General features: G+C 34.8%; 2 protein-coding genes across 2 annotated transcripts; one reads left to right on the forward strand and one right to left on the reverse strand.

The window, feature by feature from the left end:
* The first annotated feature begins 6,725 nt into the window (after positions 1-6,725).
* LOC127128316 (uncharacterized) lies at positions 6,726-8,259 on the forward strand. The gene has a single exon (XM_051057567.1). It carries the CDS (start codon positions 6,901-6,903, stop codon positions 8,143-8,145), a length of 1,245 nt encoding a protein of 414 aa, XP_050913524.1. The 5' UTR covers positions 6,726-6,900; the 3' UTR covers positions 8,146-8,259.
* LOC127128317 (uncharacterized) lies at positions 8,229-12,051 on the reverse strand. The gene is made up of 10 exons (XM_051057568.1): positions 11,806-12,051; positions 11,621-11,689; positions 10,931-11,010; positions 10,162-10,261; positions 9,870-9,923; positions 9,703-9,780; positions 9,347-9,444; positions 9,221-9,278; positions 8,782-8,903; positions 8,229-8,678 (listed from the first exon to the last, which is right to left on the reverse strand). The coding sequence occupies exons 1-10, from the start codon at positions 12,007-12,009 to the stop codon at positions 8,519-8,521; spliced, it is 1,023 nt and encodes a 340-aa protein (XP_050913525.1). The 5' UTR covers positions 12,010-12,051; the 3' UTR covers positions 8,229-8,518.
* Positions 12,052-16,071: the final 4,020 nt, after the last annotated feature.

Raw genomic sequence — 16,071 nt, forward strand, 5'->3', positions numbered from 1 at the left:
TGTGCTGAAGATGGTACAACTCCCACACCATGGAGCCATTCTCTGCCGACTAGCAAATTGTAACTTGGCTTGGCATCTATTACCATGAACAATGTCGGCCTAGTGATTGAGCCGACAATGACGTCCACCATGATCACACCCATGGTGCTTTTTGTTTTGCCCCCGTAGTCAGATAAGACTATGTTGTTGGATCTAACATCAGTATCATACTTGCCAATTTTCTTCAAAATATGGTGTGGCATGATGTTAACAGTAGCGCCACAATCTACCAACACTTTGTTGATAGTCACACCTTCCACTTTAACCCTAATCAACAGAGGTTTCAGATGAATCTTCATAGTCATTGTGGGCCTCTCAAAAATTGCTTCTTGGCTCTCAACAGAGCCATCGTTCAGCACAAAGTAACATCTTGGCTTATGTAACGCCATTTCTTCAGCGTCGGCATCGTCTACCGAATCCTTCACCTCAGTAACACAATTGTATTCTTCTGGTAGAATTGACACCACGTTGACTAAGATATCCAAACTTGCTTCTGATTCTGAATTGAAGTCATCAGTAACCTCATCAGAACATTTTTCACTTGGTCGACGGACATACTCCCTGATCCGTTCTTTAGCTGCAGTGTCGACCCTCACAACAACTCTCTTTGCATAATCAACCCCATTAGCCATGCCTTTTCCAGCCATTTCCCTAGTAGCCTCTCTTTCGGCTTGCTTGCGACGTTGAAAACGTCTCCATTGAGTTCTGGACATGGGGTTCTTTCCCAAATAATTTTCAGAAACATGAGTCCTTTTCTCAAACTTGAACTCACGCCTGTAGTTGATTGCTAAACCTCCTCTGGCAGAAGCAACACCTTGTGGGGTTTCTAGTTTTCCCTGAGGCTTGATCCAGGTGCCTCTAGGAGCACTTGCCGATGGTACGAAGCTCCTAGACCTTTCTTGAGCATATCCCACAGCTTTCCTTGGGATTCTTTCATTCTGGCGGGCTCTGTTCAGCCCACTTCCTTTGCTTTCTCCCAATTGTAGCTTTTGGAAATTTTCAGCAGCAACTTCGTCGGTGACAGCGCCACATCTAGGGCATAAGCAGACTTATGGACCCTTATTCTTGCAGCGATATAGGAAATCTACCAAATCTTCATCAGCCCTTGGATAGACTTCAGCTATGTCGACATCTGGGCTTTCATCAGTTTTCTCTAACATGTCAGCCTCATCATATTCAGAGATCTTGACCATGTTGATCTCGACTGGCTCAACGAATAGAGCTTCCTCCTGGTGGAGAGGGGCAGCGTCGATCTTCATTTTGCGGCCAACAAATTTCAGCCTGCCTTCTTGAATTGCTTTCTGAACCAGATCCCTGAAAAGATAACAATTAGAGGTATTATGACCAACATAATTATGATACTTACAAAATCCTCTATCTGTCTTTGTTCCAATGGTGGTATTTTAGTACCAGGTGGCACCACCATTCGACCATCTTTAACTAACAAATCAAAAATTTCCTCACACTTTGTCACATCAAATGTATAAGTTTTTGAAGGGAATTTTGGATTATTTTCGACAGGATTTTTCCCTTGTGCAGGAAGTAATAACCGATACTCATAAGCAGATCCCGACTTTAACTCAACCACGTCAATTTCTAATTCGGTCGATGAGGCATAATCAGCCTCATAGATTGGATCTGTCACATCATAATCGACGAAAGCTATTTTTTCCTTCTTAGCCTTACTGTGTCTAACCTTTTCTAACCTTAGCCGTTCGAGATGTCGAAATCTATCAGCCAATTGTGACATACTCTTTACAAAGGTTGGATCTATTTTCTTCCTAATGGAATAATCTAACCCCCCAGCAGCCATTTGAACAAGTTCATGTTCCGGTACTTGCGTAAAGCACCTGACCTTTAATAATCTAAATCTATTCAGATAATCGTCAATACTCTCAGCAAACCTTCTCTTAATGCTAGACAATTCTGCCAAACTGATTTTGGAGTGTCCTTCGTAAAACTGTTCATGGAACTTCTTTTCTAACTTGGCCCATGAATCAATCGAATTTGGGGCCAAAGAAGTGAACCATGTGAAGGCAGCCTTAGTCAAAGAGGAAGGAAAGTTTTTTACTCTCAAACACTCATTATGAGCCAAATCTCCCGACTCGGTTAAATATCTGGCAATATGTTCTATTGTCGACTCACCAGATTCTCCCCCAAACTTAGTGTATTTAGGCACTTTCATTCCTCTAGGTGCCTCGGTTTGGAGAATAAATTCAGCCAATGGGGAAGCATATAATGGCCTTTGCAATGTGGCACTCATACCATTCCTAGCCATAATACTTTCGACAATAGTTGTCAAATTATTTTCCACTACTAAGTCTTCTTGTCGATATTGATCGACAATTTGATCAGCATCCTGATGCCGGTTAACTAACACCATCTAGTTACGTCCTGCTACTCCTGACTCAACGCCTTGATTTTGTTGGGGTCTAAGGATTTGTCCCTCATGGACTGTCTCATCTTCTGCTGCCCCTATCTCTACTTGAACAAGAATGGTTTGCCTAACCACTTGTGCCATCTGTCGAGCCGGTGCCCCTAGGAAGTTACACAAGTGTGTCAATTGATTAGCCACCTGCCTATTTGTTTTAGCAGATTCCTGTATCATAGGGTTAAAAATTGTACCCATTTGATTAGTTAACATATTAACCAACTCATGATTATTATCATCCATTTGCTGCCTCAACGCCGCTATTGAAGTATTCGACAATAACATGGTTCTATTCTGAGTATTATTCCTATTCTGAGCATTGCCCCCTTGCGCTAATCCCTGTAAGGATGGACTCGTATTTTGAGCGTTGTCTGAAAACAATGTTGCACTTGATGTTGACTGATATCCTGGCATTAAGGAATACGACATTCCATAAAGAGGATCTGTGGTGCCAAAGTGAGGCACATAAATTCTGAACGTCGTTATCGTTGATCCTGAACCTCCCGGTGAAGGTAAAGGAATTGATGCTCCAACCGCACCTGTAGTCGACATCGTTGAGGCTGCACTTGTCATCGGAGGCAAAGTTGCAACCTGTGAAATTACTGTTTCCCTAGTGGATAAAGTCCCTTGTGGCACTTCATCTGTATTGGAGTCTGACATTTTCACAGTTTCTTGTGGTCTACTATATAGTTTGCCACTTCTAAGTTTCATGCAATTGCGTAACTACACTAGCACTCGTCCCACTGGGCGTGCCATTTTGTTTACTGTGAAAATTGGTAAACAACCGCTGGTCCTCCCTAAGCCTTAAAACTAAGGGTTACTTGCAGGATCAACCAGTTGATCCTAAGACATGTGCTAATGTAACAGGGTAACTCGTTCAATTCGACGGACTATTAATTTTGTGAGAGACGGCTTCTGACAAAATATTGAACAAGCAAAGGTTTTTCCACACGAAATGATGATGCTATAGACTATGGGTGACTCGTGACCGACAATGCTATAACATTCAAAAGACATACACAACGAACACGCTTTTGGTGAATTCTATTATCGTAATAGAATTAGTGTCGACAGCGTAGACGACAACATAAAAGGATAATTCAAACGTAAAAGAAATTAAAATGAAGTGTTCAACGGGAACAATTGAAAAATAAGGAAGTTGCATTGAAGTAAATGTGGTGATTCACGTACATAGCACTCTTAAAAACTCTTGCTTCCTCGCGCTGGAAATGTGAAGTTTTTACAAGTGATTTTGATACAAAGTGAACACCCGGAGTCCTCTGTGGGATCCCCTATTTATAATGAACTAAAGAAACTATCTACAAGCAAAACTACTCAAAAATAATTGTCTGTAGACAGACGTCGTGCCACACGATCTAAAAACTGCTCCATATCTTTGGCGCTCGTTCTCCTTGTAACTGCTAGTCATTTTGAATTTCAAACTTATCCTGCTCAGGTATTCATGTCGACACCATCCCCTATGTGTTTGGTACAGTCAAGAATTTCTTAAGTCCCAATCTCCGGTCCAGTCGACAGAACGGATTTCGACCAAACTTGCTTCTTCCGTCGATTTCATCTTCTGGTAACTTGTGGTTTTCCCAGCTCTTGCTTATCTTGGGCTCAGCTTTTCTTTCAAACATCCCCTTGGTGAGGTATAATCCTTAAATCCATAAGGCGCTTTCATTAATTACGCCTTCAACATGCCCTATCAATTTCTTGTGGTAACACGCACATGTGGCGTTTTTTTTTCTTTTTTTTATTAACAAGTGACTTATGCTAATGGATAAACTCAAATAAATCAATACAAACAAATATGTAATTTCATTGATCTTTTAATTTGTTAGTTTATTTAAACGTTAGTTGAATTGCTTATTAGATTTTTAAGTAGATTAATAGGTTAATTAGATTTTTGAAAAAGTTTAAACTTAAACCTAAAAATAAACCTATGATAGTTTATAGACCAAATTTAAGTTTTGAGTTTTTTTAGCAAATCAGTCTCAAACTCAATAAAATCTAATTCGGTCCGGACTATTTCCACTTCTACTATCAACCAAAACTTTAATAAAAATTCAACTTATAACTTTTACATCAAACTTTTATGCTCAACTTAAAATCTTTATATCTTACAAATATAAAGGTTGTAAGATTTAAAGTAACAGTTATAATTGATAGGAGTTTCTTTATTATTACATGATATATATTAAATTTATGAAAATTATAAAACAGAGTGTGAGATGGAAAGAAATTTTATAAAATTTTCAATCAACTGTTGTATTTTACAAATAATCAATAAAAAAAATTTATATAGTTGAACTGTCATAAATTTTTGTAAATAAATAAAAAAAATTGTTGAAAAATGAAGTTCAAAATGTATTTTCTATCCACTAAGCCAACTAATTAAGTTATCTACAATATTGCAACACAAATATATTTTAAATAGGTATTTCAGTATTATCAAAATAATTTATTAAATATTTTAACTATTTTATATTTCAATTATTAGTATTTAATGTTTAAATTATTTAAATTATTTAAAAACTAAATAATTGAATATTAATAGTTGAACTATTAAATAATTAAAATATTTTATAAACTTATTATTTAATAAACTAAATAATTGAAATATTTTATAAACTAATTATTTAATAAACTAAATAATTTAAATATTAATAGTTGAAATATTTTATAAAATGATTATTAAATAAATTTAATTAGTTTATTTAATAATTTGTTTATAAAATATTTCAATTAGAAATATTTAAATTATTTAGTTTATTAAATAATAAGTTCATAAAATATTTCAATTATTTAATATTTAGACTATTAATATTTTAATGATTTATTTTATTAAATAATAAGTTTATAAAATATTTCAATTATTTAATAGTTTAACTATTAATATTTTAGTTATTTAGTTTATTAAATCATTAGTTTATAAAATATTTTAATTATTTAATATTTCAAATATTAATATTTCAATTATTTAGTTTATTAAATAATAAGTTTATAAAATATTTCATTTACTTAATAGTTAAAATATTAATATTTAAATTATTTAGTTTATTAAATGCATAATTTAAAAAATATTTCAATTATTTATATTTCAATGGATATTTCAATTATTTATTTATTAAATAATTAGTTTATAAAATATTATAATTATTTATTAGTTTAACTATTAATATTTTAATTATTTAGTTTTTAAATAATTAAAATATTGAAAATTTGTAAATATTAATAGTTAAAATATTTAATAAATAATTTTGATAATACTAAAATATTTATATTATATATATTTTATTGCAGTATTACAAACAACTTGATTAGTCGGCCTAGTAGATAGATTCTATTATCGAATCCAAAGGTTATGGGTTTAATTATTTATGAGACTAAAATTTTGGATTTTTCCTTTTAAGTTTAAGATTAAAAAAATGGAGTGAAAATACTTATAAATAAAAAAATAGAAAATAAAATTTGTCACATATGCGTCGTTAACCAAGTCAACGTTTTCTTAACAAAATTTTAACTCTAAAAACTAACAATAACAAAAAAGTTAAATATAAGGATTCAGACAAAAAAACTTACCGGTATTAAAATTAAAAACTCGCTAATTTATAAGAATTACAAATTATTTAAGTCTATTTTTTATATCATAGAATCTTTAATTATTTTTCTTTTTTATATTTGTAAGTCGGTGTTCCACTTTTATTAATAAATAAAAGTTTTTAATTAAAAAATGGTAAACTAACATTATATGCCTTCCGTTTATTTTTAAGTGTCATTTTCTTGAAAAAAAAATTTTTTTTTGAATTATCATTTGTAAATTTTAAGGTAGTATTAATTGCACTTTTATCAAAAAGTCCTTAAATAATTATTACGGAGAGAGAAAAAATAAAATAAATATGATAAATAATTAAGGGTATTATAAATAAAAGAAAAATTATTATTTAAAAAATAATAATTATTATTAATTTTTTTTAATATGGGTAAAAAATAAAATAATAATAAGTAAGGAGGGAGTATAGAATAATACACACATAATCTTAATAATACTAGTATCTTAAATAATCAAATATTTATTAACACTTGACTATGATTGGATAAAATTTTGATAAAATGTGAACCCGCTGTATCTCGTTCTTTCCATTACATTGAGAAGAAGATTCGACAGTTATCTAGAACAAAACAAAAGAATTATAGATGGACCCACTCATGCCACGTAAGCGAGCAGTTAATCTCATTCTTCTCTTCGCTTCTCTTCTCTTCTTCTAGCCTCATGAAACTTCTCGAACTTTTCCAAACCAACAAACAACCTCTCGTATCCATTATAAATTACTCTATTCTCCTTCTTCTTTCTCACATTATCATAACAGCATTTGAACAACCTTAATTCTCTCAAATATCATAAACATTTTTCAGATTATCAAAACATGATGCATTTTAACAACAACAGAACCACAGCACCTTTCCACTTGTACGGAGCCCAATTGGGTGCTCCTCGTTACAGCAAGACACCGTCAAAGGTGGTTTCCATTCCGGTTCGTTTCGTTGGGTCTGAGAGAAATAGAACCGATTCAGCCACCAAGATTCAGAAGGTTGCAAGAGGGTATCTTGTAAGAAAGAGTTTTAAGAAGATGTTGAAGATGAAGGTGGAGTTGGAGAAGATTGACAAGAATGTCAATAATGAGGAAACGGTGAAGATGATGAAGAAGGAGCAAAAGGAGAGGATAAGGATGGGTGAAACCATCATGAATTTGCTTCTTAGGTTGGATTCTGTAAGAGTGTTTCATTGTTGTGCTCTTAGGGACTTGAGAAAGTTGCTCATTAAAAGGGCCATTTTTCTTCAAGAATTTGTGGATCAAATTCAAATGGTGATGAGTCCGACATATAATGTTGAAGAGAACTCTTTGGAGAAGGAAGAGGTGGGGTGTGAAGAGGAACATGAGGGTGGTAAGAAAATTGAAGCTTTGGTGAGTGAGGATGGAGAGGGTAACTGTATGGGGAAAGAGGTGAATTGTATGGAGAAGGGAGAAGGGGGGTGTCAAGTGGAGAATGAGGGAGGTGAAAAAATGGAACTTTTTGTAAATGAGGATGATGTTGAGGGTAAATGTGTAAAAGAGGAGAATTGTTTGATGAAGGTAAAAGAGGAAGGGGGTCAAGATGAGGATGAGGAGAAGATGGAGATAGATGAGATGGAAGAAAGTGTCGGAACAAGTTTGGTGGAGGAAGGAATTGAGGATAATGGTGTGGATGTGAAAGAAGAGGAGAATTGTTTGATGAAAGTAAAAGAAGATGAGAATGAGAACAAGATGGAGGAAGAAGACAATGAAGAAAGTGTTGGTACAAATTTGGTGGAGGAAGGAATTGAAGAGGATAGTGTGGATGTGAAAGAAGAGGAGGGTAGAGATGTAATTGGGTATGAGGAGGAAGAGGAGGAGAATTGTTATGAGGAAAAAAAGGGTGGGAATAGGGAAATGTTGAGAAGGATGATGGATGATAATGAGAAGATGATGAATATGATGACACAATTGTTTGAGAAGAATGAGAAACAAACATCACTTCTCACATCTCTCACACAAAGAGTGGAACAGCTTGAGAGAGCATTCACTTGTGACAAGTTGAAGAAGAAGAATAAGAGGAGGAGACATGTTGATGCCAAACATAAATATCAATAATGCTTGCATATAATGGCTTTTGCTTTTGTTCTCTAAAGTAGGTGTCTTTTGTGATCAATGTAACTCTACTAAATTCAATGAAGTTTGCCTATCAATGAAGTTTGCTTTTATAAATGTTTTGCCTTTTCTTTAATTACTCTTGATAGCAAATCTTATTCTAAAGAACTACTAGTATATAAATAAAATGTATATTACATGATTACACCAAATCAACAGTGGAACACAACAATGCTGTAAAAGTTTGGTTTGGAGCTTCTATTAAGTTGTAGTGAAAGTAGGACCATTCACGCGATTAATGTCGGAAGCCTGAGGCGTGTTAAAAGTGTTTTGTAATGATCAACCAGAGACAGCATTCTCACCCCCAACAAAAATCTTACTCAGAAGCAGTCAATTGGCTTTGGAAAAGTTGTGCAGCAGTCTTACCCATGATCCATTCTAAATCAGATGAAGGCAAAGATATTTGATTGCCAATAAGTTTCACTGCTTCTTTGGCTTCTTTGTAGCCACATTCAGGAACAACAAATGGAAAATCACTGCAACAAACAACAAGGTTGATAGAAGAAGCTTAACATGATATTTTATCAACAGAAATTCTTACACTCCTTTTCTTGTTTTTCCTGTATGGAAGTTGCGTACCTGCCCCATATTACATGGTTGGCACCAAAGCTAGAGACTATTTGGGACAAGAGAGGAGATAAATCCAGATAAGGAAATTGTGTCCTTGATACTCTGAAGAGTGCACTGAATTTCACATATACCTGCCATCATAAATTCAAAAAATTTTACTATTCCTGATGCTAGAGTGTTCGCATTTTAACGTGTTAAAAACCGAACCAAATCAGCTCATTCGACCAGTTGAATTGAAAACAAGACAGTTTGTCGATTGGTTCAAATGTTGAAATCGATTGAACCAAGATCTAGATGTCTTACCAGGTTAATTTTCGGTCCGGTTTAGGGGAAAAACAAGAAAAAGATACAATTACTTTGACAAGCATTTTGTAGAGTCACATTAAGGAATCATATCTATGTTCAGGAAAATGAAATTAACAAATTAACAAAGGCATGCTTCACTTACTTGAGGGAATCTAGATAAATTTAAAAGCTTGGAAAACACAAGACCTTCTTCATCATTTCTGCAATAAAGTATTCATGTAAGTGTAACTATCTAAGCCTTTGAAACAATGAACACAGTGTGGCTTACAATGGTGGTTTGCAGAAGGCCAAGTGATCGAGCAATACAACTGTTGATGGAAATTCTGTGCACAGTTCCTCAATTTCAGAAATATGCAGATCAAGCCCCTGAAATTATTCATCCGTCTCTTATATTTCGATAAACTAATAAGGATTAATCAAACGGATTTAACAAAATGTTAGGGACGTAGTAATCGGATATGATGAACTTTGAATAGTAATTACTCGTTTTGAGGAAAAAATCAGAGAGAATATGTAAGTGTGTGTTTGATTTTGAGGTGACGAGAACTTCTTTTGAATTAATTAATTAATTCCATAAAACTAACTTCTGCTAAAAATGAGTTAAATATAAATGAGAAAAAACACCTTCATACACATGAAGCCCACTGATACATTGAGTTCACCAGCCCTTTTGAAAATTGCTTTCCCTATTTCATTTGTCATCTGCAATGATCATTCAAATATTAATCGGGACAATTTCGATAAAGTTCCGGTTACTAATAAGATGTGAGAAAAGAAAAGAAGTTTCCTACCTTTTCACCAGATGGCCATAAATAAGGGTTGAATCGAACAGCGCGGTAGCCATCCTAATACAAATAAAAAGAAAACATCAATATTTGTAAAGAACTCAATCGTGTGATGTGATTTATGAAGCACTGCCAAAGACACAGACACTATCAACACAGAGATAACTGATTGAATGTAACCACATGTGTTAGTACTGCATTACGGTATGACGCCAACATGTGTTTGACACTGGATACACCTTCATTATAAAGTGATTATGTTACGTAAAATGTGATAGCTAAAAATGAACCATTAGACCTTGAGAACAAGATGTTCAAACTCCTTAAGCCCACTTCCATCATCAGCTGGATTGGCAAGACAACAACCGACAAATTTGTTCGGATATTTCTTCAAAACACTGACCAATACACAAATTCATATGAAAATAATCACATACATATAACATTATAAAAATCTAAAAGAATTCATTCATTATATTAAAGATGTATATAACACATTTAGCAGAACAGTTGACGGTTAATCACGTTAACAATAACTTTGAAGTAGAACACCCCTATCTTAGCAAATCTAGCATGTATAAATGTCAAATGCTGAGATATCATATTAAAACTAGATGTTTCATCTTTGAATTGTCTACGGTCTTGTTTGAACAAACTGCTTAATTAAGCACTTATAGCATACGTTTATTATATAAGTACTTATGTATAAGTTATTTCTGTAACATAAGATAAAATAAACTTCTTTTAATTTGATATAAGTTATAAACTCTTTTCATAAGCTATAATAAAAGATTACAGAAATAAGCTAAAAACGGCTTATGGGTATGTCAAAAGTTGTTTCCATTGACACTCTCAAACAGTCTCACAAATGTTCAGTTTATGGATATGTTAAAACATGTTTCCATAGGCTCTCTCAATCAGTCTCACAAGTGTTCATATTAGTATATAAGTTCAAATATACTAATCCAAAAACAGGCCCTAATAGCAACAAAAGCACTGAAATATTGAGTTTTCCTTCCATCAAACATAAAAAAACAGAAGTGAAAAGAAAAATTGAACATATATACCTTGTGACATAACTATGATCAAATCTATGATTAATTGGCTGTACAATGAGTGCACCATCTACTCCTGCTTCCTCCATACACTACAAAACACAACTAATCAGAATCAGTTTTTATCTAACTAACTCAAATCAATGTTTTAAAAAGCGAACCAGTCATTTCAATTTCAACCAGTTGAACCTTGAACCAACATTTACAAAGATTCAGTTTCTTTGGCGGTTTGATCATGGTTTTATTCTTGTTCAAACAATTTAAGAAGGTTGAACCACTACTAAGAGGCCTTAGCGGTTCGGCTATAAAACACCAAACAATTAGGATTTAAGTAATATTATGATTGTTTGGTGTTAAAAAACGGTTCGTTACTGCAAAAACGGCCGCCACAAAACAGTATAGGAAGGTGCTGCAACAGATACTCTTATTCACCATTTTTGCGATAAAAAACAAATCGCGGTTAATTCACACTACGACGACCACCATCAATATTTGCAACACTTATACCGACCAAAATCACAATGTCGCCACATTGCTGTTATTTAAAACCTTAGTTAGTATCTCATTCCATAATCTATAAATGAAAGTGTCAACATTTGAAACATACAAGGATTAGGTCTCTACAAACTGTTTGAAAGCAAATATACAAAATTCAGCGACAAAATCATTAAAAAATGAGCACAAAGAGTCTAAAATACAAACCTGAAGCAAAAAATCAACATTTCCGGGTAAATTGGGCTCTTGTCCAGGAGAGTAAGGAAATTTACTAGCCTTAACATTCAAAATCATTACAATCATATCAAAACTATAACAAAATTTACACATAAAGGTAAAAAATCGTTAATTTTTTGAAGTTTGATGTAAACAAGAATTAACCTATTTGTTACCTCTTGAAGGGAAGCCCATACGTGGAGATGAGAATCAATGATTTTGGAAGTTGAAGTTGAATTTGGGGTTTGAGTGAAAGCCATTGTAATTGAATTTGTAGCAGCAAGAGTTGTGATTTTGAATCTGAAAGTGGGTTTTGTTGAACAATGATTTGAAGCTATAACAGAAACGGAAAAGAAAGTGCTACTCAATCTTAGCGCCATTTCATGTGATGAATGAATGATAAATTACCTCACTCGTGGACTGAATTTCTTAATAATTTATTATTATTATTATTTATTTATTTTATTTTATTTTTTATTCTTTTTGGATATAATAAGTATTGTTGTTTTTATAGGATTAATGGATATTTGAAAAATGTATTTGAGTTGTTTAAATAATTAGAAAATGTGAAATAATATATAATAGTGAGTGAATTTCATTTTAAAAAATCAAATAGGTATGATGGATGTGGATGCTCTTATAAAACAAAACAAAACACTAAAGCTGGAAAAAAAAAACATCAAATTGAACACAGCTACTGTAACACCCTTCTAAATACCCCAAAATATTTAATTTAAAATAATAACCTATCAATCAGAGTAATTATGCCCCGAAGGGTGTCACACAATCATTTCACAACATTTATCAAAACATCCTGTCATGCTCATTTATTTATCAAATAAAACAGTTGCATAATACGCAGCGGAATAGAATTCAACATCAGCATGAGACATGTAACACCATACATGTAAACTAATTCAACAATTTCCAACAATACAATGAAAAGGTTCCCTCCCGATGTTACATCTACCAGAGCATGACCCATAGGACACTACTATAGACTCCAAGCGTTAGCTTCTATTCAACTCATTTCTCGTTACCTGAAAAATAGGTTGTAAGGGTGAGTCCCTCAATCAATATAATAAGCATTATAGAACAACATGTAATGCTAAGTAAATAACACATCAATTCACCCTAACCAGACTACGCATTCAGCAACGGCAATATCCGTCCAAACATCATATTCAACAATAATATATTTCATATGTATAATCCTCAAACCATATTCAACACCAACAACACAACACAACGATTTACTCACTAATTCCTCACAATGGGAATTAGCTACAGCCCCACAGGCTATGCCATGCATTCATTATGCAATGAGACTCCATGAAATGCGGTACCGACTCTTCTCGAACATATAGTTCAAGCTCACCGATCCCTCCAGATACGGCTACTGAGCTCACTAGTCCCACTCATTTGAGACCTAGTGACTCACTCACTAATTCCTCACCATGGGAATTAGCTACAGCCCCGAAGGCTAGACTATGCACACTAATCATCTAGTATGCAAACATCAACAACAACCCACAATGGTTCACTCACTAATTCCTCACTATGGGAATTAGCTACAGCCCCGAAGGCTATGCCATGCATGCTAATCATCTAGCAATGCAACATCAACAATAATTCAAGAATAAACATATGCTCACACTCTGAGCCATACAACAGTCCATTCACACATACATGCATAATATATACATTCACAGCATCATGTACATCATTATACATCATCAATCTTTCATCACATAAGCACGTCAGATTATGCCAAACAACAACCACAATATTAGTACATTTCAATATTGCATATACTGCTCAAAACAGCGGGAATTAATCCCTATTACACCATAGGCAACATGGACCAACCCTCACATAGGTACACAACAATTAAAACAACAATTTTTCACTTCTGCAACAGTGTTAACCGGTTAACACCCTGGGTTAACCGGTTAACGCAGGACAAAACAGCATTTTCAGGCAAAACGCAACAGTGTTAACCGGTTAACGCCCTGGGTTAACCGGTTAACGCAGGCAAAAACTCAATATTTTCACATTTCAATACAGTGTTAACCGGTTAACACTCTGGGTTAACCGGTTAACGCAGACCAAACAACAACTCCTGCGCTAACACACGGCAGCGTGCAGAATTCCGCCGTTGGAGGACCTTCCGGACCTCCGATTCCGATTCCGTAAACAGCTATACGATCGGGAAAACATTACTCACACAAATACCGATTTAATTTCAACTTTCAACACAGTTCATCCAACAACATTTCAACATTTACAAATTCCAATTAGGGTCAAATTAACGGCTTATCACTACCCATGACATATTATCCCAAAATACCCATTAATCGACGATAAACCCCCCTTACCTTAACAATCCGGCAGAATCTTTGAGCTTCAAGCTTTCGTTCCCCAACCTTGGCTCTTCAGCTCCTCTTCTCTGCCCTTTTTCCCTTTTCTCTCACGATGCTTCTCTGTTCTGTTTTCACGTGAAATGCTTTTCCCAATGAGAACTTTTCCTTATTCCAACATATATATACTTTCCAATAATAATAATCCAAAAATAATAATAATAAAATTTCCAATTATTTAATTAAATTAATAATTAAATTATTAACTCAATTCAAATAATTATTTTATTATTATCGGGGTGTTACAACTCTCCCCCACTAAAAGAGTTTTCGTCCTCGAAAACATACCTCAAGCGAACAACTCTGGATAAGACTCCTTCATCTTACTCTCCAGTTCCCAAGTCACGTTGCCACCTGCTGGTCCTCCCCAAGCTACCTTTACCAAGGCAATCTCTTTACCCCGCAACTGCTTCAACTCTCGATCCTCTATCCTCATAGGTGATGTTTCAACAGTCAGGTTATCTCTCACCTGTACATCATCTATTTGGACTACATGCGACGGATCATGAATGTATCTCCTCAACTGAGACACATGAAAAACCTCATGCAAATTCGCAAGCGACGGCGGTAAAGCGATACGATAGGCTACCTCTCCTATCCTCTCCAAAATCTGATAAGGACCAATGAATCGAGGTGTCAACTTCTTCGACTTCAAGGCTCGACCAACACCAGTTATCGGAGTAACACGAAGAAACACATGATCTCCCTCTTGGAACTCAAGTGACTTCCTCCTCTTGTCATGATAACTCTTCTGACGACTCTGAGCAATTCTCATCTTATCCTGAATCATCTTAATCTTTTCCGTAGTTTGTTGAACAATCTCCGGTCCAACCACAGCACTCTCACCGGACTCATACCAACATAAAGGTGTCTGACATCTCCTACCATACAAGGCTTCAAACGGTGCCATACCAATGCTCGAATGAAAACTATTGTTGTAGGTAAACTCAATCAAAGGTAAATAACAATCCCAAGCACCTCCCTTTTCCAAAACACAAGCTCTCAAAAGATCCTCTAATGACTGAATCGTCCTCTCAGTCTGACCATCAGTCTGCGGATGATATGCAGAACTCAATCTCAGCTTAGTTCCCAAAGCCTTCTGCAAACCTTCCCAAAATTTCGATGTAAATCTAGGATCTCTGTCCGAAACAATACTCGACGGAATACCATGCAAACTTACAATCTTCTCAATATACAACTCGGCTAATCTCTCTAACGGATAATCCATTCTGATCGGAATGAAATGAGCCGACTTCGTCAATCTATCAACAATTACCCATATAGCCTCAAAATTCTTACTTGTCCTCGGCAAACCAGAAACAAAATCCATACTGATACTATCCCACTTCCACTCTGGAATAGCCAACGGTTGCATTAGCCCAGACGGCTTCTGATGCTCAATCTTTGACTTCTGACAAGTCAAACAAGAATAAACAAAACTCGCAATTTCTTTCTTCATTCCCGGCCACCAAAATAACTTTTTCAAATCATGATACATCTTCGTAGCTCCAGGATGAATACTCAAACCACTACGATGTCCTTCTTCAAGAATGCTCTTCTTAAGCTCAGTAACATCCGGAATACACACCCGATTACCAAATCTCAAAACACCATTCTCATCAACTCTGAATTCACCACCTTGACCTTGATTCACTAAAGTCAACTTATCAACCAAAAGCATATCGGATTTCTGACCCTCTCTGATCTCATCCAAAATATTACTCGTTAACTTCAACATTCCCAATTTAACACTATTGTGAGTACTCTCACACACCAAACTCAAGTCTCTAAACTGCTCAATCAAATCAAATTCCTTAACCATTAACATAGACATATGTAATGATTTCCGACTCAGCGCATCAGCCACTACATTTGTTTTACCCGGATGGTAATTCAAACCAAAATCATAATCCTTCAGAAATTCTAACCATCTCCTCTGTCTCATATTCAGCTCTTTCTGATCAAACAGATACTTTAAACTCTTATGGTCACTGAAAACTTCAAATCTTGACCCATACAAGT

Source organism: Lathyrus oleraceus, chromosome 3 (genome assembly GCF_024323335.1).
Source record: "Lathyrus oleraceus cultivar Zhongwan6 chromosome 3, CAAS_Psat_ZW6_1.0, whole genome shotgun sequence".
NCBI lineage: Eukaryota > Viridiplantae > Streptophyta > Magnoliopsida > Fabales > Fabaceae > Lathyrus > Lathyrus oleraceus.